Here is a 25,162-nt window from a genome sequence, read left to right on the forward strand (position 1 = left end):
GCACCCTTGTTGAAAATCATTTGATCGTATGTGTAGTAGTGTATTTCTGGGCTCTCTATTCTGTTTTATTCATCTGTATGTCTACCTTTATGCCAGTGCCACACTGTTGATTATTGTAGCTCTGTAGATTGCTTTAAAACTTGGAGAGGGTTTTTATGGGTCCAGTTAACACTTGTCAGATCCAGGGGATTCTATAAAAGGACTTTAAGAAGGTGACATGATCACTGATGCAGGGTACACTGTACCTTACTGACTTCTCCTGTTACTCCCTCTTTCCACCCCCACCTTTGTCCTGCCCTAACTTGAACATCCCCTTCCTTCTGTAGCCCCTGAAGAAGATGGCCGACCGGATCAGGAAGTACCAGATCTTGAACAATGAGGTTTTTGCCATCCTGAACAAGTACATGAAGTCTGTGGAGACAGACAGTTCCACTGTGGAGCATGTGCGCTGCTTCCAGCCGCCCATCCACCAGTCCTTGGCCACCACTTGTTAAGCAGTAGGTCCTGCAGACGCTTTTCTGGAGGAGGAAGAGAAGTAGGAGAGAGAAAGCCACAGCCAGCCTGCCACAGGATCCAACTGGACAACGTGTGGGATGGACCTGGAAACAAGCACCTCCCCAAACACATCACCACTCCCTAGGGCGGGGCCTGTGCATGCTCTCCCATGACATCTCCATGCTGGTTTCTTCATAGCATAAATGAAAAAAAAAAAAAAAAAGGAAACAGGGCAGTGTGTGCTTTTTCTTTTCTCCCTGCTGAACTATATTAAGAACTCCTAGTTTCACCCTTTCTCCATCCCATCGTCGCACCCATCTGTGGTTGCTTCCCAAGACCGCCTCCCAAGATGGACACCTCCTACCCAGTGCTCATGTGTGACCCCAGGACTCAAGTCTCAGACTGTGAACACAGATGTGGCCATGCCCAGAGATGCCAGCCTGGCCAGAAGGGCATGCCTCAGCTTACTACTTCATCTCTCCTGGTTCCCTCCATGCAGTACCCTGGGTGGCAACTTCTCCCACTCTGGGTACCAGGGATTCTACCACATAGGCTTCCCAAAGCCCCATTCCAACTCCCTTCTCTCAGGGAAGTCCTAGAGAGAGGTCCAAAAAGCATTCACAGCTGTATCACACTCCATGCAGGTAAGGTAGGAGACTGGTCAGGCCTGCTGTGGGGAAGCGGTATGTGTGAACACAGCCAGAAATGTCATAGTCCAAACAGGATCCTTTCAGGCCATCTCAGCTGCTTGATGGTGAGATGGTTCCCTTATTCCTACGGGAAAGGCTTAGCATTGGGCCACACAGGGGAAGCAGCTTTGAACAAATCAATCATAGCACTGCCTACAGCATTAGCCAGTGACCAAATTACGGGCCACTTCTTGGCACAGAAATGCTTATCAAGGAACATTTCCACAAGAAATAAAATATTAAGGGGTTATTTCCACAGAGGCCCAAAAAGTCTTGGAAACAGAGGTGAGAAGGAGTAATAATAATTGTCAATGAGCTTTTAATACCAAGATATGCCCCCTGTCCCCGAAGAAGAGTCTTCTTTTAGGGAATCAGGACTTCCATTGTCCTAGAAGCTGAAAGATTCTTGGAACATTTTAGCTTTTACTCTCAACTTGCTGTTCTCTTTACATTCCTTAAGTTAGACTTTGGGGTGTGACTTCCCTCCCAGGGGTAACATTTACTTCCATTTTCTAGACCGAACCAAAAGTCTTCTGCAAAATCTCCCACCGAGTGTGATGAGACCATTGAGAAGGATAAAAGCCTTTAGGATATAAATGTCTTGTTACAGAGCATGTCATTGTCAAAGCAAATCTGTGGCGCTGAGGTTTTAAGAATATCAAATGTGACATTTGATATTTCTCCAGCCCTGGGAAGTAAGATGGTTAGAAATGGTTGCCTTAATCAAATGGTCCCATTTTTAACCCCAAAGGAAGTGCCCACAGCAAGAGGCTTGCGTGATGCACTTATGTCCTCCAGTGAGGAAAGGTGGGGCCACATGTGAAAGGCCCCTTAGGTCAGATCCTGAGAGTAGCACATTTGAGTGCAGATTCCTGGAACCCACCTCAAACCTACTAATTCTGAATCTCTGGGAATAGGGCCAGGAAGTCTGCCCTTTCTACAAGCTACCCAAGTTATTCTGTTGCACATCAATGTTTGGGAACCACTGCTGTAAGGGAATCATTCTGGTCACCTTGAGCTTTGAGCTACCACTAAGCCATGAAAGAAAATACATACAGGGAAGAGAGAAGGGAGGAGATTGCAAGTAGAAACTGGCAGATCCTCCTCTTTGGAGGTACCACCTTCTATTCTGATTTCTGACTTTTCCTTCTTGATGACCATAGATATGTTCCAGAGGCAGAAGAGAGAGATTACCCCACATGGCAGAGAACATGCTTTCAAAACATATAGAATGTCAAAGTTCCAGATCCTTCTACATCTTTAGTCCTGTCTGAGGTTGGTAGCTGCCTTTCTGTAGCTGATAGATGGCTAGAGTTCCATCCAAATCCCTGACCACGACTTCGTGGAGATTTGAATTATCTATTTGATGAGATATTTATTTCAATAACCCACCTCTCTCACCCCACATTTATATCCCTAAATTTGACCCTCTGGGCCGAGTCATATTGCCTTCAGGAGACTTGATCCCAGTAGATTGAGGTCTTCCCTTTCAGCAGAAAGATTTATTTCCCTGGCTTGCCAGTGGCACTGATTTCCTAACACCCAATGAGTTTAATATTCTTCCTCCCTGGCATTACTGCCCAAGCCTCTTTTGATTTTTTATTTTATGTGTGTCTAATGACCAGGAAAAAAATAAAGCTTAGGTTTTAAAAAGTTTTAAAAAAAATCTGTTTCAGAAACTGTCAAATGTACCATATTTGTATTAAGAATTGTTGGGAATTTTTGTACAATGAATTTACATTTATTTATGGTGACTTATATTTACGCTTGTGATCAAATAATGATGTTAAATTCTTAAATCATATTTGCTATGCAGCTAAAGATGATATTTTGATTTGTATTTTGGGGGTACCTGTGTTGAGTTGATAAACATTTCCATCTTCATTAAAACTGCTTCCAAACTAGTAAAACCAGCAACTTGGTCTTGATTCCTGGTCCTATTCTAATCCTCATTGACCTGTGGAAGGCCATAATAAAACTAATTACTAAGAAAACAACCTAAAAGAGAATGAAAGAAAAATATAGGTTACTGCACACCAAACTAATGGCTTTGCTTGCTTTCCCACGTGGGAAATTACATCTTTACAAATTGAGCCTCACATTTCACATTAGCACCAGCTTTCCTAAAGGTCATCCACTAAAATGAGTCCTAGGGCTGTTTCCTCTTCTGTCAAGTTGGACAAGATGATCTTTTCTAGCTCTGATATCCTGATTCTAGGTAATTTCCCACTGGTGCACTTTGAGAGGTCTACTTCATACAACATCTTTCTCAACCTATGTCATCACCTCATCAAATTGCCATCACAACGAGTCATATTTGAGCTAGTGTAGTGGGAATACTGTTAGTCTTGAGATACTCAGTGAAAAAAGGGTTCCAAAGAAGATAAATCTGGGAAACACTTCATGCTCTTTTCCCCATGAAGATCCAAAAGACTGAGGAGTCCTGCAGAACCTTATCAGTCTGGATTAACAACCTATCTCCTAGATGGTTTTATTAGTCTGTTTTCACACTACGGATAAACACATATCCAAGACTGGGAAGGAAAGAGGTTTAATTGGACTTACAGTTCCACTTGGCTGGGGAGGCCTCAGAATCATGGCAGGAGGGGAAAGGCACTTCTTACATGGTGGCAGCAAGAGAAAAACAAGGAAGAAGCTAAAGCGGAAACCCCTAATAAACCCATCAGATCTCATGAGACTTATTCACTATCACGAGAATAACACAGGAAAGATGGGTTCCCCATGATTCAGTTACCTCCCCCTGGGTCCCTCCCACAACACATGGAAATTCTGGGAGCTACAAGTTGAGATTTGGGTGGGGACACAGCGCCAAGCCATATCCTTCTGCCCCTCGCCCCTCCAAATCTCATGTCCCCACCTTTCAAAACAAATCATGCCTTCCCAACAGTCCCCCAAAGTCTTAATTCATTTCAGCATTAACCCAAAAGTCCACAGTCCAAAGTGACATCTGAGACAAGGCAAGTCCCTTCTGCCTACAAGCCTGTAAAATCAAAAGCAAGCTAGTTACTTCCTAAATACAATGGGGGTACAGGTATTGGGTAAATACAGCCATTCCAAATGGCAGAAATTGGCCAAAACAAAGGGGTTACAGGCCCCACGCAATTCCAAAATCCAGCAGGGTGGTCAAATTTTAAAAATCCAAAATGATCTCCTTTGAATCCAGGTCCCACATGCTGGTCACACCGATGCAAGAGGTGGGATCCCTGGTCTTGGGCAGCTCCACTCCTGTAGCTTTGCAGGGTACAGCCTCCCTCCTGGCTGCTTTCATGGGCTTACATAGAGTGTCTGCAGCTTTTCCATGTGCACAGTGCAAGCTGCTGGTGGATCTACCATTCTGGTGTCTGGAGGATGGTGGATCTCTTCTCACAGCTCCACTAGGCAGTACCCCAGTAGGAACTCAGTGTGGCAGCTCCAACCCATTTCCCTTCTGCATTGCCCTAGCAGAGGCTCCATGAGGGCCCCACTCCTGCAGCAAACTTTTGCCTGGGCACCCAAGAGTTTCCATATATCTTCTGAAATCTAGGTGGAAGTTACCAAACCTCAGTTCTTGACTTCTGTGCACCCACAGGCTCAACACCATGTGGAAGCTATCAAGGCTTGGGGCTTCCACCCTCCGAAGCCACAGCCAAGCTCTACATTGGCCCCTTTCAGCCATGGCTGGAGCGGCTGAGACATAGGGCACCAAGTCCCTAGATGGCACTCACAGCATGCGGACCCTGGGCCCAGCCCACAAAACCACCTTTTCCTCCTGGGCCTCCGAGCCTGTGATGGGAGGGGCTGCCATGAAAGTCTCTGACATGGCCTGGAGACATTTTCCTCATGGTCTTGGGGATTAACATTAGGCTCCTTGCTACTTATGCAAATTGCTGCAGCTGGCTTAAATTTCTCCTCAAAAAATGGACTTTTCTACTGCTTTGTGAGGCTGCAAATTTTCTGAACTTCTATGCTGTTTCCCTTTTAAAATGGAATGCTTTTAACAGCACCCAAGGCACCTTTTGAATGCTTGCTGCTTAGAAATTTCTTCTACCAGATATCCTAAATTGTCTCTCTCAAGTTTGAAGTTCCAAAAATCTCTAGGGCAGGGCAAAATGCCATCAGTCTCTGCTAAAGCATAGCAAGAGTCACCTTTGCTCCAAGAAGTTTGTCATCTCCATCTCAGACCACCTCAGCCTGGACCTTATCGCTCATATCACTATCAACATTTTTGTCAAAGCTATTCAAGTATCTAGGAGGTTCCAAACTTTCCCACATTTTCTTGTCTTCTGAGTCCTCCAAACTGTTCCAACCTCTGCCTGTTACCCAGTTCCAAAGTCACTTCCACATTTTTGGGTATCTTTTCAGCAATGCCCAACTCCCAAGTTTACTGTATTAGTCAGTTTTCACACTGTTTGCTGATAAACATATATCCGAGACTGAAAAGAAAAAGAGGTTTAATTGGACTTACAGTTCCACTTGGCTGGGGAGCCCTCAGAATCATGGCAGGAGGTGAAAGGCACTTCTTACATGGTGAAAGCAAGAGAAAAATGAGGAAGAAGCAAAAGCAGAAACCCCTGATAAATCCATCAAATCTTCTGAGACTCATTCACTATCATGAGAACAACAGGGGAAAGACTGGCCCCCATGATTCAATTACTTCCCACTGGATCCCTCCCATAACACAGGGGAATTCTGGGAGATACAATTCAAGTTGAAATTTGGGTGGAGACACAGCCAAACCATATCAATGGTCATTACCTTGGAAACCCCTTTCTCTGCAATGTTAATCATCCTCTCTTGGAACACACTTTGAAAAACATTTGCCTAAGGGTATGCAAATCCATGGTAAGATTTTTTTTAAACTCCCACAGAAGGACCACTGACATGTAGAGAATTATGATACAAGGGCACAATTAGAGAAGCAAGGGCCTGACAGATTATTGAAGGATTTCAGATGGGAAGAGGAAGCATTCTGACAGTGGGAAAGAATACCATCACTGGGGGTATAAGTGTGCCCAGGGTTATCATAACAAATACTACAAACCAAGTGGTTCAAGCAACAGAAATTCACTCTCTCACAGTTCTAGGGACTGGACATCGATGATCAAGGTGTCAGCAGAGTTGGTTTCTTTCCCCAAGATCTCTCTTCTTGGTTTGTGGGTGACTATCTTTCTCCCTGTGTTTTCACATGGTCTTCACTCTGTATGTGTCTTTCCTTTTTTGTGTTGTGTGTGTGTGTGTGTGTGTGTGTGTGTGTGTGTTTTGAGATGGAGTCTTGCTCTGTTGCCCAGGCTGGAGTGCAGTGGTGTGATCTTGGCTCACTGCAACCTCCACCTTCTGGGTTCAGGCAATTCTCTGCCTCAACCTCCCAAGTAGCTGGGATTACAGGTGCCCACCACCATACCCGGCTAATTTTTTTTTTTTTGTAGAGACGGGATTTCACCATCTTGGCTGGGCTGGTCTTGAACTCCTGACCTTGTGATCCACCCGCCTTGGTCTCCCAAAGTGCTGGGATTACAGGCATGAGTCACTGAGCCTGGCCACTTTTTTTTTTATAAGGAGACCAGTCACATTGGATTACAGCCCACCCTAGTGATCTCATTTTAACTTAATGACCTATTTAGAGACGCTATTTCCAAATACAGCCACATTCTGAGGTACTGAGGGCTAGAACTTGGGGCCTGGGTCGGGGGCAGGGCGCAGTTTAGCCCAGAACTGCGCTGGGCATGGATCTGGAGAAAGTATTTTTGGGAGCCTTGGACAGTTTGAAGGCTGGGATGCTATTCCTTTGTGGAACACCCCTTGAACACTCACTATTTACAAGATTAGGGGAAAAAAAGAGGAGAGAAGTATAGGAATATGGTGGAGTAGGAAGGCCAAGGAATCCATCTCCGCACCTATATGACAATCACACTGGCAGAATCTGATACAACTATTTTGGAACTCTGGATTTTATTCAAGGCTTAAAACTTCCAGGGGAAGACTTGGACAGTGAACTACAGTTCATTTTGCTCAACTTCAGCTCTTGGTTCACCAGTTGCTACCCATTCACCACCCTACCTCTCACACCCCACCCCTGCCCCATGGCAGACAGCTGTGCATGTGTTCCTGCATGAGCCAGGGTGGGCAATAAAGACCCTGTCCTCCAAATATCAGGGATCTATGTTCTGATGGCTGATGGTTGATTGCTGCTTCTGATCATGGAGATGTAAGCACCAAGGCAGGCAGCCATTGTCACAAGCCACTCCCCACCCCAGATGAAGCAACTTCCAAGGGATATAAAAGGCTAGTGTTCTTTTTCTTCCCTGTATACGCCCACTTCATTTTTCTCTTTTTCCCTTTTTGGGAGCCAGACATTAAAGATGAGTAAGTTCAAAAACAACTACATAAAAGGAGGAAATTAGGAAGTTACCTTGTATGCACAGGAAAAGGCACGAGCTCAGAAAAGATCTGAGAAGACCTTAAGCTTACACGTCAGGCTGATCGCTAGCATGGAGGCAGCCTACAATGATTAAAAAAACAAACAACAAAACAAAACAAAAAAGACAAAAACAAACAGCAAGACTTGGAGGAAAAGAAAGAACCCGATTTCCAGAAATACCATACTATTAGCTTCCCATGTCCAGTGTTTAACATAATCACAAGGCATACAAGGAAGCAGGAAAGTATAGCTGATTTAAAGGAAGAAAAAAATATAAACTATCCATGAGAAACATTAGATGGTCGAACTACCAAAGACAGAGCCTAAGGGACCTATGGGATATCATTAAATGAACCAATACACTCATTGTGAGAATCTCAAAAGAGAGACAAAGGGCAGAGATATTTTTTGAAGATGTAATAGCCAAAATATTCCCAACTTTAATGAAAGATATGGTTATAAACACCCAAGAAGCTCACTACAAGTAAGATGAATTAAGAAAGACATTCTAATCAAACTACTGAAAGACAAATCTTGAAATTTTTCTCTCTTTCAAGAAGAGAATCTTGAAAGCAGCAAGACAGAAGTGACTCTTCAAATACAAAGGATTCTCAGTAAGATTATGAGATTCTCAAACTATGGAGGCCAGAAGGGAAGAGGCTTATATTTCAAAGTGGTAAAAAGAAAAAAAAAAAAAAAAAAGCCAAGATTTTTTCATTTTTTTTCTTTTTTTTTTTTTTTTAAAAGAAAAAAACTAACGAGAAGGGTTTCAAGATGGCTGACTAGAGGCATCTAGTACTCTCCTCTTCCACAAAGAACCATCAAACTAGCAGGCAGATAATCACAATTGAATAGACCGTCTAAGAGAGAAGGCTAAAATTCAATGCAGAGGGGATAAGAAACAAGGCAGAAGAAGGAAGCAAAGCAGCCTGCTGGGCTGGAATCAACTAGGAGCCTAGAGATTCCCCAATGTGGTAAAAGGGGAAGTAAGGGTAAGTAAGAGACCCTGGGTGGTCCACATTCCCACTACAGACTCCTGCAATCCTAGCCAAGGGAGAGCCTCACAACCCACGCAGACCCTGAGACTAACATAGGGAGCTGCTTGGAGACCATGAAATGCTATTGCTCCAGAGACAGAGCTCACTCTAGGCCCCCACACACACCTTGAGACATAAGCCATGATAACAAAGCACTATTTTGAGAGCCTAGCCCTCATTGGACTGCATTCTTGCCTGGAGCCCAATAGCTCCTACACCTCCATATCCCTGGAGCCCCATTGACATCCCTCTACTGGCAACCAGGTACTACTACTGGCTGCTACTGCCAGGGTCAAAATGCTAGCCATGACTAGCAACCCTGCCACCCCCAGTAGCAGGGCCACCAGTCATTTAAAAGCACACCAAATCAGGGTGTGGTAACTTATACCTGCAATCCCAGTGCTTGAGCAGGAGGGCCGAGTTGGGAAGATTACTTGAGGCCAGAAGTTCAAGACCACCCTGAGCAACATAGCAAGATTCTGTCTTTAAAAAAAATAAAGTTAGCTACGCATGGTGGTGTGTACCTACCATTCTAACTACTCAGGGGGCTGAGGCAGGAGAATCACTTGAGCCCAGGAGCTCAAAGTTATAAAGAGCTATGATCACACTACTGCACTATAGTCTGAGCAACAAAGCAAGGCCCTCTCTCTGAAAAACTAAAATAAAATATAGCAATAAAATAAGAGCATCCTGAGGAAAGGCTACCCTGTAAATAGCCACCACCTAAGGCCAAAGCATGAGCTCCTCAGGCACCGATTTATGGCTGCTGCCACTTAAACCAACCCCACCCTCCCCAGAAGCAAGGCCATAGTGCAGCTGCCACCTCCACCCAAGCATTCTTCTGGGGGCCTAGGGATCACCCTGCTGCTGCCTATCATAGCCAGCACCTGCACATACCACTGGGGGGCCTAAAGACATGCCTGCCCAGCCTAGCTACATTCCCTGCTCCGTGCCCAAGCACACCATCCAGGGGCCTGGAAGTCACCCTGCCCCCCCCACCACCACTGGCATGTGAGTATTCCTTCCAAGGGGCTGAAAAACAGGCTCACCCAACCTGCCACCACCACCACAGCTAGCACCCACCCACATGCCCCACCTACAAGCATGGGGACTGGCCCACCCAGCCCATCATAGCCACCACCAACACTGGCATGGACCACTTGATAGCCAGAAAATTGTTCAACCACTGCTACTGCCAATTGCTCATGCTATGCCCACTACCTAGGGGACTTGAGAATCTACTCACCTGCCCTGCCCTCTGCTGCCACAGCTGATATCTGAGCCAGGTCAAAAGGAGACCTAAGAATTGGCCCACTTGGACCTGCTAACACTAGTGCCAGTATATACCACCTTGGGGCCCAAGGACAAGCACATTTGGCCTACAGATGCCACTACTGGGGCCTGAGGACTGATCCATGTGGCATCCTATCTCCAGCAAAACTTCACCATAGCTACGACTAATAACCATACCCTAAGCCACAGAGAAAATCACAGACACAACTGACACTGTTTACACCCAAAGAAATCATATGGAGACTACATGGTAGCATGCACCAGAATCAAAGCCAAAGTTTCCTACTCAACCAACACTGTAGATACATTTTCAGGAAAAAGTCCTCCCCATGAAAGTAAATCCAAAAAATTGGAAGAAGCAACTATTACACCAGTTGTGCAGATAACATAAGGACACAAGAAATATGAGAAAGAAAGGAAATAAGATACCTCCAAAGGAACACAATAACTTTTCAGCAACAGATTGCAATGAAAAAGAAACATATGAAATACTAAAGAATTCAAAACAATGATATTAAAGTAGCTCAGTGAGATGCAAGAGAACTCAAATACAATACAAAGAAATCAGAAAAAAAAAATTTTAGAATATGAGTTTACCAAAGAGATAGACATTTTAAAAATCCCAAACAAAAATTCTATAACACAAGAATTCATTGAATGAAATACAGAATACATTCTAAAGATTCAATAGACTAGATAAAGCAGAAGAAAGAATTTCAGGACTTGAAGACAGGTCTTTTGAAATATCCCAGTCACATAAAAATAAAGAAAAAATTAGCAAAGCTTATGTGATATATGGGACAATATAAAGCAACCAAATATTCCAATATCAAGTGTACCAGAAGCCAATAAGAAAACCAAAGGGATAGAAAACCTATTTTACAAAATAATAGCTGAAAAACTTCAAGTCTAGCAAGAGATTTAGACATCCAGATATAGGAATCTCAGAAATCTCCAATCAGATACAATTTAAAAGGGTCTTCTCCACAGTACATTATAGTCAAACTGTCAAAAGTCAAATAAGAGAACCAGCAAAATAAAATAAAATGATCTAGTAAAATAATCTAGCAAAATAAAATGATCTAGTTATTTATTAGGGAACCCTCATCAGACTAACAGTGGATTTCTCAGCAGAATCCTCACAGGCCAAGATAATGGAATGATACATTCAAAGTGCTGAAAGAAAAAAACCTGCCAGTCAAGCATACTATACCCAGTAAATGTCTTTAAAAAATGAAGGAGAAAAGTCTTCCCAGACAAGCTGAAGTTGAAGAAATTTATCACCACTAGGATCAGTCCTATAAGAATTGCTTAAGTCAGTCCTATACCTGGAAGTAAAAGGACAATGTCTTCTACAATTCTGAAGATACATGGAAGTATAAAGGTAAAGCAAACACACAAATAAGGAAAATAAAAAACTTAAACGTTACCACTATAAAAAAAAAAAATCAAGCCACAATGATAAAAAGAGAGAAAGAAAGGAAGAATATATAAAACAATCAGAAATCAATTAATAAAATGACAGGAATAAACTCTCACATAATAGCCTTGAATTAAAAAAAAAAAGTAAACAGATTAAACTTTAAAAGAGACGCGCTGAATGGATTATTTAAATGACCCACTTGGATGCTGCATACAAGAAACTCATCTCACTTGTAAAAGACACAGACTGAAAGTAAAGAGATGGAAAAAGACAAAACAATCATGAGTAGCTATACTTAGATAAAACACATATTAGGTCAAAAACAGTGAAGAATAGACAAAGAAGGTCATTATCTAATGATACAGAAATCAAGTAAGGACCAGGATCAAATAGTTCTAAACATATATGCACCCAACATGAGAGTACTCAAGATAGACTATTAGATCTTAAGGAAGAAATAGACACCAACACAATAATAGTTGGGGACTTCAACACCCCACTCCTAGCTTTAGACAGATTATTTAGAAAGAGAATTAAAGAAATACTGGATTTAAACTGTACTTCAGATCAAATGGACTTGAGAGTTATTTAAGAACATTTCAACCAAGAACTACAGAATTCATATTCTTCACATTAGCCCATAGAACGTTCTCCAGGAAAGACCATTTGTTAGGATACAAAACAAGTCTCAACAATTTTTGTAAATCAAAATCTATTAATTATCTTCTCAGATCACAATGGAATAAAACTAGAAGCTGATAACAAGAGAAACTCTGGAAAACTATACAATTATGCAGAAAGTAAACAATATGCTCCTGAATAACCACCTAGGTCCAATAAGAAACTAAGGAGGAAATCAAAAAACTGCTTAAAAGAAATGCATTGATATACAACATACCCAAACCTATGGGACACAGTAAAAGCAGTGCTAAGAAGGAAGTTTATAGCAATAAATGCTTACATCAGAAAAGTAGAAGGAATTAAAACAATCTAACAATGTACCTCAAGGAACTGGAAAAGCAAGAACCAAACCCAAATTTAGTACAATGAAAGAAATCATAAAGAAAAAATCAAAGCAGAACTAAACAAAATATAAACTAAAAATACAAAGGATCAATGAAAAGATAGTGTTTTAAGAAGATAAAAACTGATAAATCATTAGCTAGACTAACCAAGAAAAAAAAAAAAAAAGAAGACTCAAACTCAGAAACTTTTTAAAAAAGTGTGGGGAGTGGCCAAGATGGCCAACAAGAAGCAGCTAATGTGTGTGACCTCTCAGAGAGGAATGGAAAGGGCAAGTAAATACAACACCTTCAACTGAAACATCAAAGTACTCGCACTGGGACTAATCAAGGTAACAACTTGACCCGTGGAGAATAAAGAAAAGCAAGACAGGGTCAGGTGCTGTGGCTCACGCCTGTAATCCCAGCACTTTGGGAGGCTGAGGCAGGCAGATCACAAGGTCAGGAGATTGAGACCATCCTGGCTAACACGGTGAAACCCTGTCTCTACTAAAAATACAAAAAATTAGCCAGGCGTGGTGGCAGGCGCCTGTAGTCCCAGCAACTCAGAAGGCTGAGGCGGAGCTTGCAGTGAGCCGAGCCATGATTGCACCACCACTACACTCCAGCCTGGGCGACAGAGCAAGACTCCATCTCAAAAAAAAAAAAAAAAAAAAAAGCAAGACAGGACAACAGTCCAACAGGGAACAACATGGAGCTAGCTAGGGGAACCTCCCCCCACCCAGGAAAGCAGTGAGGGAATGAGAGACCCCGGGAAACCACACTTCCCCCAGGAATCTTCACAACCCTCAGGTCAGGAGATGTCCTTGTGAACCCACTCCCCCAGGGCCTTCAGTCTGACAGACAGAGCTATGTGGAGCCTCAGCATAGCAGCCACTCAGGCATGTGCAGAAACTCTGAAGCTTTAGATACTCAGGCTTTGCGGCAAAAGTAGCTGCAACTCCAGCAAAGTGGGAGGTTAGACCCCCATACATAATCCTAGGAAAGGGGCAGAATCCAGGGGACTGAGCAGGAATAGCCTGCAGGCTCACTTCCACAGCACCTCACAAGATAAGACCCACTGGCTTGGAATTCCAGCCAGCCACCAGTAGTGGCATTGCACCTCCCTAAGCGGCAGCTCCTGGTGGGAGGGGCAGGCTGCCATCTTTGCGGTTTGGGTACCTTAGCCATTCCAACCTTCAGGCCTTGGAGTGTCCAAGCTGACCAGGGATGAAAGAGATCCCCCAGCACAGCACAGCTGCTTTACCAAAACATGGCCAGACTGCTGCTTTAAGCAGGTACCTGATGCCAGACCTCCTCATTGGGCAGGACCTCCCAAATTGGGCCCTCCAACCAATGCCACCAGTGGTCTCCAGCTGACAGAGATTTGAATTTTCCTGGAGATGGTGCTCTCAGAGTGGGGGACAGTTCACCATCTTTGCTGTTTGGGTGACATAGCTGTTTCAGCCTTCAGACTTTAGAGAACCCAAGCCAACTGGGGGTGGAAGGGATCCCTCAGCACTGCATAGCTCTACCGAAACATGGCCAGACTGCTTTTTTAAGTGGATACCTGATCCCGCTCCCAACTGGGTCCTCCAGCCACCCCTCTTGGTGTTCTCCAGTAAACAAAGATTTTTAATCTCTCTGGGATAGAGCTCCCAGAGGGAGGGGTGAACCACTATCTTTGCTGTTTGAGCGACTTAGCCATTCCAGCCTTTGGACTTCAGAGTGTCTGAGGTGACCAGGGAGGGCACTGAAGCAGACCCCCAGCACAGCACAGCTGCTTGACCAAAATGTTGCCAGATTGCTTTTTTAAGTGGGTCCCTGATCATCCCCATTCCCCCTCATTGGGCAGGACTTCCCAAGCTGGGTCTCCAGGTACTTCCTGCAGGTGCCTTTGGGCCAGCAACAGGCCCGCACCTCCCTGAAACAAGGCTCCCAGCGGGAGAAACAGGCTGCCATCTTTGCTGTTTTTCAGCCTTCACTGGTGATACCTCTCGGGACTAGAAAATCCGAAGTGACTAGAGACTGCAGTGGGACCCAAGCCTACTGCAGCAGACCTATGGAAAAGTGGCCAGACTTTTCCAGGGGCAATTGAAAGGCTCTCTGTCACTGTCTCTGCAGTGGAACTGCCCTTGCCACCCTCAGACTAATGAAGGAGCAAAGACCCTAAATGCCTTATCCATACCTCCAACAAGCTGCAGTCAACCCAAGGAGAGGAGGCCACTCCATCTCCCATTGATCCCACCACACCCTCTCTACCCCCAACTGCTTGTCACCAGACAGGGAACCCATGGCTTAGGCCTGCAGCGCAAACCCTCCATCCTGGGCTGATTGCAATGAGCCATTGCTGACCTTCATTTCTCTGGGGTAGAGCACTCAGGAGACAAGCAAATGACCCTTGACCACAACCACTACTAAAATCCCTTCCTCTGCTGCCTCCAAGTTGGGAAATAGAAACAAACACTGAGATCACCCCAGAGCTGCAGTGAGTAGCCCAGGAGTGCCAAGTTGTCATCTACGGTCAGCACTCGAGGGGGAAAGGAACCCATACTTTCAGAACATTGAGAGAGAACATAGCTGCAACTGTGAGGAAATACAACCAAGCAGGAGTCTACCAACTGACCAATAAGCCTAAGTGCCAACTGCTGGATCACATCTCAAAGCTTCAACACCAAAGATACCTCACTAACATACCCTCTCTGAAATCAGAGACAATAAGTCAGTTTCAAATAAAGACCCTGCACGAAGCCTTGGCCTGGTGAAAACATCCAGAAAAGAAGCCTATTTACTGTAGTCAGTCTACACTGCAGTTAAAAGAACATCCACACAAAGAGCTGAGAAAGAACCAACAGAAGAACCCCAGTTACTCAAATGGCCAGAGTGTCATGTCCTCCAAATAACTGCACCAGTTCTCCAACAAGAGTTTTTAACCAGGCCAAACTGGTTTGAATGACAGAAATAGAGTTCAGAATATGGATAGGAACAAAAATCATGAAGATTCGTGAGGACAGAAAAACCCAATCCAAGGAAAATAAGAATCACAATAAAGCAATACAGGAGTTGAAGGATGAAATAGCCAGTACAAAAAAAAACCTAATGGGTCTGACAGTGCTGAATAACATAACACAAGAATTTCACAATGTGATCACAAGTATTAATAGTAGAATAAACCAAGGTGAGGAAATAATCTCAGAACTTGAAGACTGACTCTCTAAAATTTTCAGACAAAAATTTTTTAAAAATTATAAAATGAACAAAACCTCTGAGAAGTAGGGGATTATGTAAAGATGCCAAATCTATGATAATCACTGGCCTCCGTGAAAGGGAAGAGGAGAAAGCAAATAATTTGGAAAACATATTTCAGGATATCATCCATGAAAATATCCCCAACCTTGTTAGAGAGGCCAACAGTCAAATTCAGAAAATACTTCTGAAAGATTCTATACATGATAATCATCCCCAAGACACATAATCAGATTTTCCAAGGTTGCAATGAAAGAACATTAAATGCAGCTAGAGAGAAAGGGCAGGTCCCCAAATAGTAGGATACTTCAACACTCCACTGATAGTATTAGACAGATCATTGAGGCAGAAAATTAAGATATTCGGGATCTAACCTCAACACTGGACCAAATGAATCTGTTAGACCTTTACAGAACTCTCCACCTACAAAGGGAACCCTGTCAGGCTAACAGCACACCTCTCAGCTAAAACCCTACATGCCAGGAGAGATTGGGGGCAGGGGCTTATATTCAACATTCTTAAAGAATAAAATCTTCAACCAAGAATTTTATATCCAGCCAAACTAAGCTTCCTAAGTGAAGGAGAAATAAAATCCTTTTCAGATAACCAAATGTTGGGGGAATTCATTACCACCAGACCTGCTGTATGAGAGATCTTGAAAGCAGCACTACCTATAGAAAGGAAAGACTTCTATCAGCTAATAACAAAAGCTATAAAGCAAACACACAAAAGCCAACATCTTAAGCAACTAACAGCACAATGATAGAATCAAATCCATACATATCAATACTAAATCTTGGACGCAAATGGGCTAAATGCCCTCTTAAAAGGCACACAGTGGCAAGCTGGATAAAAAAGCAAGAGCCTATGGTATGCTGCCTTTAAGAGACATCTCACATGTAATGATACTCATAGGCTCAAAATGAATGAATGGAGGAAAATCTACCAAGCAAATGGAAAACAAAAAAAGCAAAGCTTGCAAAATCCTAACTACAGACAAAACAGATTTCAAACCACTAAAGATCAAAAAACTCAAAGAAGTTATGTAAAAATACATAACGGTAAAAAGTTCAATTTAATAAGACCTAACAATCCTAAATATATATACGCACCCAACACAGGAGCATCCAGATTCATAAAGCAAGTTCTTAGATACCTACAAAGAGACAGACTCCTACACAATAATAGTAGGATACTTCAACACTCCATTGACAATATTAGACAGATCATTGAGGCAGAAAATAAAGATATTCGGGATCTAACCTCAACACTGGACCAAATGAATCTGTTAGACCTTTACAGAACTCTCCACCCCAAAACAACAGAATATACATTATTCTCATTATCAGATGGCACATACTCCAAAATCAACTACATAGTTGGGTATAAAACAATCCTCAACAAGGGTAAAAGAGCCCAAATCATATGAAACACTCTCTCAAACCACAGCACAATAAAAATAGAAGACAATGAAAATTGCTCAAAACCATGCAATTACATGGAAATTAAACAGCATGCTCCTGAATGACTTTTGGATAAATAATGAAATTAAGGCAGAAATCAAGAAGTTCTTTCAAAATAATAAGAACAAAGATAAAACATACCAGAATATCTGGGACATAGCTAAGGCAGTATTAAGAGGGGAATTTATAGCACCAAATGCCCTCATCAAAAAGTTAGAAAGATCTCAAATTAACCTAACTTCACAACTGAAAGAATTAGAGAAGAACAAATCAGCTCCAAAGCTAGCAGAAGATAATAAAAATCAGAGCTGAACTACAAATTGAGACATGAAAAACCACTCAAAAGATCAGTTAATCCAGGAGTTGGTTTTTTTTGAAAAAAAATTGATAGGTCACTAGCTAGAAGAATAAGGAAGAAAAGAGACGATCCAAATAAACACAATTAGAAATGACAAAGGGAATGTTACTACTGACCCCACAGAAATAAAAACAACAATCAGAAACAAGCCAGGCATAGTGGCTCATGCCTGTAATCCCAGCAATTTGGGAGGCTGAGGCAGGTGGATCATTTGAAATCAAGAGTTTGAGGCCAGCCTGGCCAACATGGTGAAACCCCATCTCTACTAAAAAATACAAAAATTAGCCAGGCATGGTTGTGCACATCTGTAATCCCAGCTACTCAGGAGGCTGAGACAGGAGAATTGCATGAACCTGGGAGGCAGAGGTTGCAGTGAGCCGAGATTGCACTACTGCACTCCAGCCAGGGCAAAAGAACGAGACTCTATCTCCACAAAGGAAAAGAAAAAAAAAATACACCATCAGAAATTACTATAAACACCTCTATGCACACAAACTACAAAACCTAGATGAGATGGATAAATTTCTGGAAACATACACCCTACACCCTCCCACTTCTGAGGTAGGGAGAAATTGATTCCCTGAACAGACTAATAACAGGCTCCAAAATTGAATCAGTAATAAATAGCCTACCAATCAACCAGTAATAAAAAGCCTACCAACCAGTCCTGGGCTTTCAAAGAAGCATGCAACTGGATGGATTCACAACCAAATTTTACCAGACGTACAAAAAAAAAAAAAAAAAAAAAAAAAAAAAAAAAAAAAAAAAACAAAGCTGGTACCATTCCTACAGAAATGATTCCAAAAAAAATTGACAATGAATGACTCCCCCCCAACTCATTCTATGAGGCCAGCATCATCTTGATACCTGGCAGAAACAACAAGAAAATAAAACTTCAGGCCAGTATCCTTGATGAACCTTGATGCAAAAGTCCTCAACAAAATACTTGCAAATCGAATACAGCAGCGTATCAAAAAGCTAATCCACCATGACAAAGTAGGCTTCATCCCTGGTATGCGAGGTTGGTTCAACATAGGCAAATCAATAAATGTGATTTATCACATAAACAGAACTAAAGACAAAAACCACATGATTATCTCAATAGACACAGAAAAGGCTTCTGATAAAATTCAACACTCCTTCTTGTTAAAACCTCTCAGACTAGGTATTGAAGGAATATACCTCAAAATAATAAGAGCCATCTATGAAAAACTTACAGCCAACATTATATTGAATGGGCAAAAGCTGGAAGCATTCCCCTTGAAAACTGGCACAAGACAAGAATGCTCTCTCTCACCATTTCTATTTAACATAATATTGGAAGTCCTAGCCAGAACAATTAGGCAAGAGAAAGAAAGGGCATTGAAACAGGAAGAGAGAAAGTCCAACTATCTGTTCACAGATAACATGATTCTATATCTAGAAAACCCCATAGCATCAGCCCAAAAGCTCCTTAAGCTGATAAATAACTTCAAAGTTGCAGGATACAAAAATCCATGTAAAAAATCATTAGCATTTCTATGCACCAACAACAGCCAAACTGACAGGCAAATCAGAAACACAATCTCATTCACAATTGCCACAAAAATAAAATACTTAGGAATATAGCTAACCAGGAAGATGAAAAAGCTTTACAATGAGAATTACAAAACACTGCTCAAAGAAATCAGAGAAGACACAAATGGGAAAACATCCTATGTTCATGAATAGGAAAAATCAATACCATTACAATGGCTACGCTGCCCAAAGCAATTTACAGATTCAATGCTATTCCTATCACACTACCAATAACATTTCACAGAACTGGAAAAAACTATTTTAAAATTCATATGGAACCAAAAAAAGAGCCTAAATAGCCAAAGACATCCCTAAGCAAAAAGAACAAAGCTGGAGGCATCACGTTACCTGACTTCAAATTACACTACAAAGCTACAGTAACCAAAACAGCATGGTACTGGTACAAAAACAGACACATAGACCAAGGAAGCAGAATAGAGAGCCCAGAAATAAGACCACACATCTACGACCATCTGATCTTCAACAAAGCTGACAAAAAACAAGCAATGGGGAAAAGACTCCCTAGTCAATAAGTGGTGCTGGGATAACTGGCTAGCCAGCCATATGCAGAAGATTGAAGCTGGACCCCTTGCTTACACCATACACAAAAATTAGCTCGAGATGTATTAAAGACTTAAATGTAAAAACCCAAAAATATAAAAACCCCAGAAGACAACCTAGGCAATACCATCATGGACATAGGAACAGGCAGATTTCATGACAAAGACACCAAAAGCAATCACAACAAAAGCAAAATTCGACAAGTGGGTCTGATTAAACTTAAGAGATACTGCACAGCAAAAGAAACTATCAACAGAGTAAACAGCCAATCTAAAATGGGAGAAAATGTTTGCAAACTATGCATCTGACAAAGGTCTAATATCCAGCATCTATGAGGGACTTAAATGTATAAAAACAACAACCCCATTAAAAAGTGGGCAAAGGACATGAACAGACACTTCTCAAAAGAAGACATACATGCAGCCAACAAACATATTTAAAAAGGCTTAAAGTATAATAAAAAACTTAAGAAAAAAGCTTAATATAACTGACTAGACAAATGCAAATAAAACCATAATGAGATACCACTTCACACCAGTCAGAATGGCTATTATTAAAACTCAAAAAATAACAGATACTAGTGAGGTTTTGGAGAAAAGAGAACACTTATACACTGTTGCTGGGAGTGTAAATTAATTCAACCATTGTGGAAAGCAGTATGTTGATTCCTCAAAGAGCTAAAAGCAAAACTACCGTTAAACTCAGCAATCCCATTACTGGGTATATACCCAGTGGAATATTAAGTCATTTTACCATAAAGACACATGCATGCAAATGTTCATTGCAGCACTATTCACAATAGCAAATACATGGACTCAACCTAAATGCCCATAAATGAAGACTGGATAAAGAAAATGAGGTACATATACACTATGGAACACTACACAGCCATAAAAAAGAATGAGATCCTATCTTTTGTGGGAACATGGATGGAGCTAGAGGCCCTTATCCTTAGTAAACCGATACAGGAACAGAAAACCAAATGCTGCATGTTCTCACTTATAAGTGGGAGCTAAATAATAAAAACTCACTAACACAAAGAAGGAAACAACAGACACTGGGGTCTACTTGAGTGGGGAGGTTGGGAGGAGGAAGAAGAGCAGAAAAGGTGACTATTGGGTACTGGCTTAATTCTTAGGTAATGAAATATATGTATGACAATTCCCCATGACACATGTTCACCTATATAACAAACCTTCATATATACCCCCAAATCTAAAATTTAAAAAAAGAAACAAAAAAGTACACATTACAATAGAAGACATACCACAGACATATAAAAGATCAGAAATTATAAATAACTAATAGAAAATTGATAAATTCCTGGACACATAAAACCTATCCAGGTTGAGTCAGGAAGAAATAGAAAACCTGGACAGACCAACAATGAGAAATGAGATTGAACCAGTATTAAAAAGTCTCTCAACAAAAACATGTGCAGGACTGCATGACTTCACTGTTGAATTCTGCCAACTTAATATTTAATACCAATTTTCCTCAAACTATTGCAAAAAATTGAAAAGGAGGAAATTTTCTGTAATTCAAATTTTTCTCTAATTAAAAAAAGAGAAAACCACATGCCAATATCCCTGATTAACAGACAAAAATCCTCAAAACACTACCAAACTAAATCCAACATCAAAAACATAATACACCATGATCTAGTGGAATTTATCCCAAGGATGCAAGGATGGTTCAACATACACAAGTTAAACACAATATATCACATCAACAGAAGGGAGGACAAAAACCATATGATCATTTCAGTAAATGGAGAAAAGGCATTTGATAAAATTCAATGATAAAAACTTCAACATAGTAGGCATAGAAGGAACATACCTCAACATAATAAAGACCATATACAACAAGTCCACATCTAACATCACACTGAATGGGAAAAAGCTGAAAACCTTTTCTCTGAAAACTGAAACAAGACAAGAATGTTCACTTTCACTACTCTTATTAAACATAGTACTGGAAGTCCTAGTCAGAGCAATAAAGTAAGAGAAATGAAAGACATAGGCCAGGCACAGTGGCTCATGCCTGTAATCTCAGCAGTTTGGGAGGCTAAGGCAGGAGGATAACCTGAGGTTAGGAGTTTGAGACCAGCCTGGCCATCATGGTGAAACCCCGTCTCTACTAAAAAAAAAAAAATACAAAAATTAGCCAGGTGTGGTGGCTGGCACCTGTAATCCCAGCTACTCATGGGGCTGAGGCAGGAGAATCACTTGAACCTGGGAGGCAGAGGTTGCAGTGAGCCAAGATTGCACCACTGCACTGCAGCCTGTGTGACAGAGTAAGACCCTGTCTCAAAAAAACAAACAAACAAAAAAACCCCTCAAAATTTGGAAAGAGGAAGTCAAATTGTTCCTCTGCAGATAATATGATCTTATATCTAGAAAAAAACTTTAAAAACTTATATTCAATAAATAAATTTCACAAAATAGGATATAAAATCAACTTACAAAAATCAACAGCATTTCTAAACACCAATAATAAACTGAGAAATAAATCAAAAAGGCAATCACACTTACAATGGCTCCAAAAAATAATAATACTTAGGAATAAATTTAACCAAGGAAACAAAAGACCTTTACAAGGAAAACTACAAGAGTCGGTTGAAAGTAATTAAAGAGGACACAAATAGAAGGACATTCCATGTTCATGAATCAGAAGAGTTAACATAGTTAAAATGACCACACTACCCAAAGCAATCTACAGATTCAACACAATCTCTATCAAAATACCAATGTCATTTTTCACAGAAATAGAAAAAACAATCCTAGAATTCAAATGAAACCAAAAAACAGCCAGAATAATCAAAGTCCTCCTGAATAAAAAGAACAAAGCTGGAGGCATCACACTACCTGGTTCAAAATCTATTACAAGGCTATAGTAACCAAAACAGTACAGTATTGGTATAAAACCAGACACACAGACCAATGGAACAGAATAGAGAACACAGAAAAAGTCACATACTCACAGCCAACTGATTTTTGACCAAGACACCAAGAACAGACACTGGGGAAAGGACATGCTTTTCAATAAGTAATGCTGGGAAAATTGAATATCTATATGCAGAAAAATGAAACTGGATCCCTATTTATCACTGTATATAAATGTCAACTCAAGCTAGATGAAAGGCTTAAATGTAACATCTGAAAATATAAAACTGCTAGAAGAAAACAGGGAAAACACTTCAGGACATTGATCTAGACCAAGATTTTCTGGCTAAGACCTCAAAAGCACAGACAATAAAAACAGAAAAGACAATGAGACTATCATAAACTAAAAAGCTTCTGCACAGCAATCAATGTAATGGAGAGACAATCTGTTGAATGCGAGAAAATATTAGCCACCTATTCATCCCTCAAGTGACTATTATCTAGAATATACAAGCAACTCAAACAACTCAATAATATAATAATAATCATTAAAAAGGGGGGAAATTATATGAATAGACATTTCTCAAAAGACGACGTACAAGTAGCCAATAAGTAAATGAAATTTTTAAAAAGCTCATCACTACTCATCAGGGAAATGCACATTGAAACCACAATGAGAATGGCTATAACAAAAAAATTAAAAAAAAAAAACAGATGCTGGCAAGGATACAGAGAAAAGGCAACTCTTGTACACTGTTGGTCGGAATGTAAATTAGCATAGCCACTATGCAAAACAATATGGAGATTTCTCTGAAAACTAAAAATAGAGCTACCATATGACCCAGCAATTCCACTACTGGGAATTTAGTCAAAGGAAAAGAAATCAGTGTATCAAATAGATACCTGCCCTCTCATATTTATTGCAGTACCCTTCACAACAGCAAAGATAGGGAATCAACCCAAGTGGTCATCAATGTATGAATGAATGAATGAATGAATGAAATGTGATATATACACAATGGGACACTATTTGGCCATAAAATAAAGAATGAAACCATCCCATTTTCAGCAACATGCATAGAACTGAAGGTCATTGTGTTACATGAAATAAGCCAGGCACAGAAAGACAAATATGCATGTTTTCACTCATATATTGAGGCTAAGAAAGTTGATCTCATAAAAGCAGAGAGTAGAATGATACATACCAGAGACTGGGAAAGGTATGTTGGTAGAGGGGGGATGAAAAGACGTTGGTTAATGGATACAAACACACAGTTGTATAGAAGGAATAAGTTCTAATGTTTGATAGCAGAGTAGGGTGACTATAGTTAACAATGTGTTATATATGTCAAAATAGCTAGAAGAGAGGCCTCGAGATATTCCCAACCCGAAGAAACAATACTCGAGGTGATGGATACCCTGTATACCCAGACTTTATTATTACACATTCTATGCATGTAACAAAATAACATGTACCCAATATGTACAAATATTATGTATCAATTCTAGAAATGTGACAACCAACAAATTTTATATCAATCAAAACTGTCCTTCAGAAGTGAGAGAAATATTTTATCCCTCATGCCCTTCCCACCCTTTCCCCAAGTCCCCAAAGTCCATTGTGTCATTCTTATGCCTTTGCATCCTAATAGCTTAGCTCCCACTTATGAGAGAACATACAATGTTTGGTTTTTCATTCCTGAGTTTCTTCACTTAGAATAATAGTCTCCAATCTCATCCAGGTTGCTGTGAATGCCATTAATTCATTCCTTTTTATGGCTGATAGTATTCCATCATATATATCATGTTATTTATATATAAACTGTGATATATACATATATGTGATATATATATACATATATATATATCACAGTTTCTTTATCCACTCATTGATCATGATTGATGGGCATTTACCAAAATCTCACAAATCACTACCAAAGAACTTACTCATGTAACCAAACACTACCCAATAACCTATGGAAATAAAAAATTTTTAAAAATAAACTCATGAGTCAACAAACTGCAGCCCTTGAGCCAAATTCAGCTTGCTACTCATTTTTCTACAGCTTATGAGCTAACAATGATTCTTACAGTTTAAAATAGTTGAAAAATTAACAGGAATAATATTTCACAACACGTGAAAATTTTATGTAATTTACATTTTAGGGTAATAAATTAAGTTTCATTGGGGAAAAAACAGTGAGGGACATATTAAAAGATTCCCAGATAACCCTTTTGCAGCCATCACCAAAGCGGGAACAGCCAAAACGAGGTTCAGTCCCTTTGTGACTTCCAACCAAAGCAAGAATCACAAAAGCACCTTTCCACATTCGCAGGAGGATGTCTTCCCCTGTTTCCAAACAGCTGAGACAAAAGTACAATGCGCAATCCATGCCCATCCGAAAGGATGATGAAGTTCAGGTTGTATGAGGACACTATAAAGGTCAGCAAATTGGCAAAGTACTCCAGGTTTACAGAAAGAAATATGTTATCTACACTGAATGGGTGCAGTGTGAAAAGGCTAACGGCACAACAGTCCACGTAGGCATTCACCCCAGCAAGGTGGTTATCACTAGGCTAGAAGTGGACAAAGACCACAAAAAGATCTTTGAACGGAAAGCCAAATCTCACCAAGTAGGAAAGGAAAAGGGCAAATACAAGGAAGAAACAATTAAGAAGAGGCAGGAATAAAGTAATCTTATACACAAGCTTTGATTAAAACTTAACGACCAAAAA

The 25,162-nt window shown here is 40.8% G+C and overlaps 1 protein-coding gene and 1 pseudogene across 5 annotated transcripts in view; both read left to right on the forward strand.

Moving 5' to 3' along the window:
* The window catches only part of CYFIP2 (cytoplasmic FMR1 interacting protein 2), a 133,429-nt gene extending 130,328 nt beyond the window's left edge, over positions 1–3,101 (forward strand). For 4 of the 5 annotated variants that reach the window (XM_078004301.1, XM_078004303.1, XM_078004302.1 and 1 more), the window contains one exon: positions 327–3,094. In XM_078004301.1, coding sequence (XP_077860427.1) covers positions 327–494 — 168 coding nt within the window. In that variant the 3' untranslated portion in view covers positions 495–3,094. 5 annotated transcript variants of the gene reach the window in all.
* Positions 3,102–4,348: 1,247 nt separating this feature from the next.
* On the forward strand, positions 4,349–25,141 carry LOC715046 (large ribosomal subunit protein uL24 pseudogene; annotated as a pseudogene).
* The last annotated feature ends 21 nt before the right edge of the window (positions 25,142–25,162 follow it).

The sequence above is a fragment of the Macaca mulatta genome, chromosome 6 (genome assembly GCF_049350105.2).
Source record: "Macaca mulatta isolate MMU2019108-1 chromosome 6, T2T-MMU8v2.0, whole genome shotgun sequence".
NCBI classification, from domain to species: domain Eukaryota; kingdom Metazoa; phylum Chordata; class Mammalia; order Primates; family Cercopithecidae; genus Macaca; species Macaca mulatta.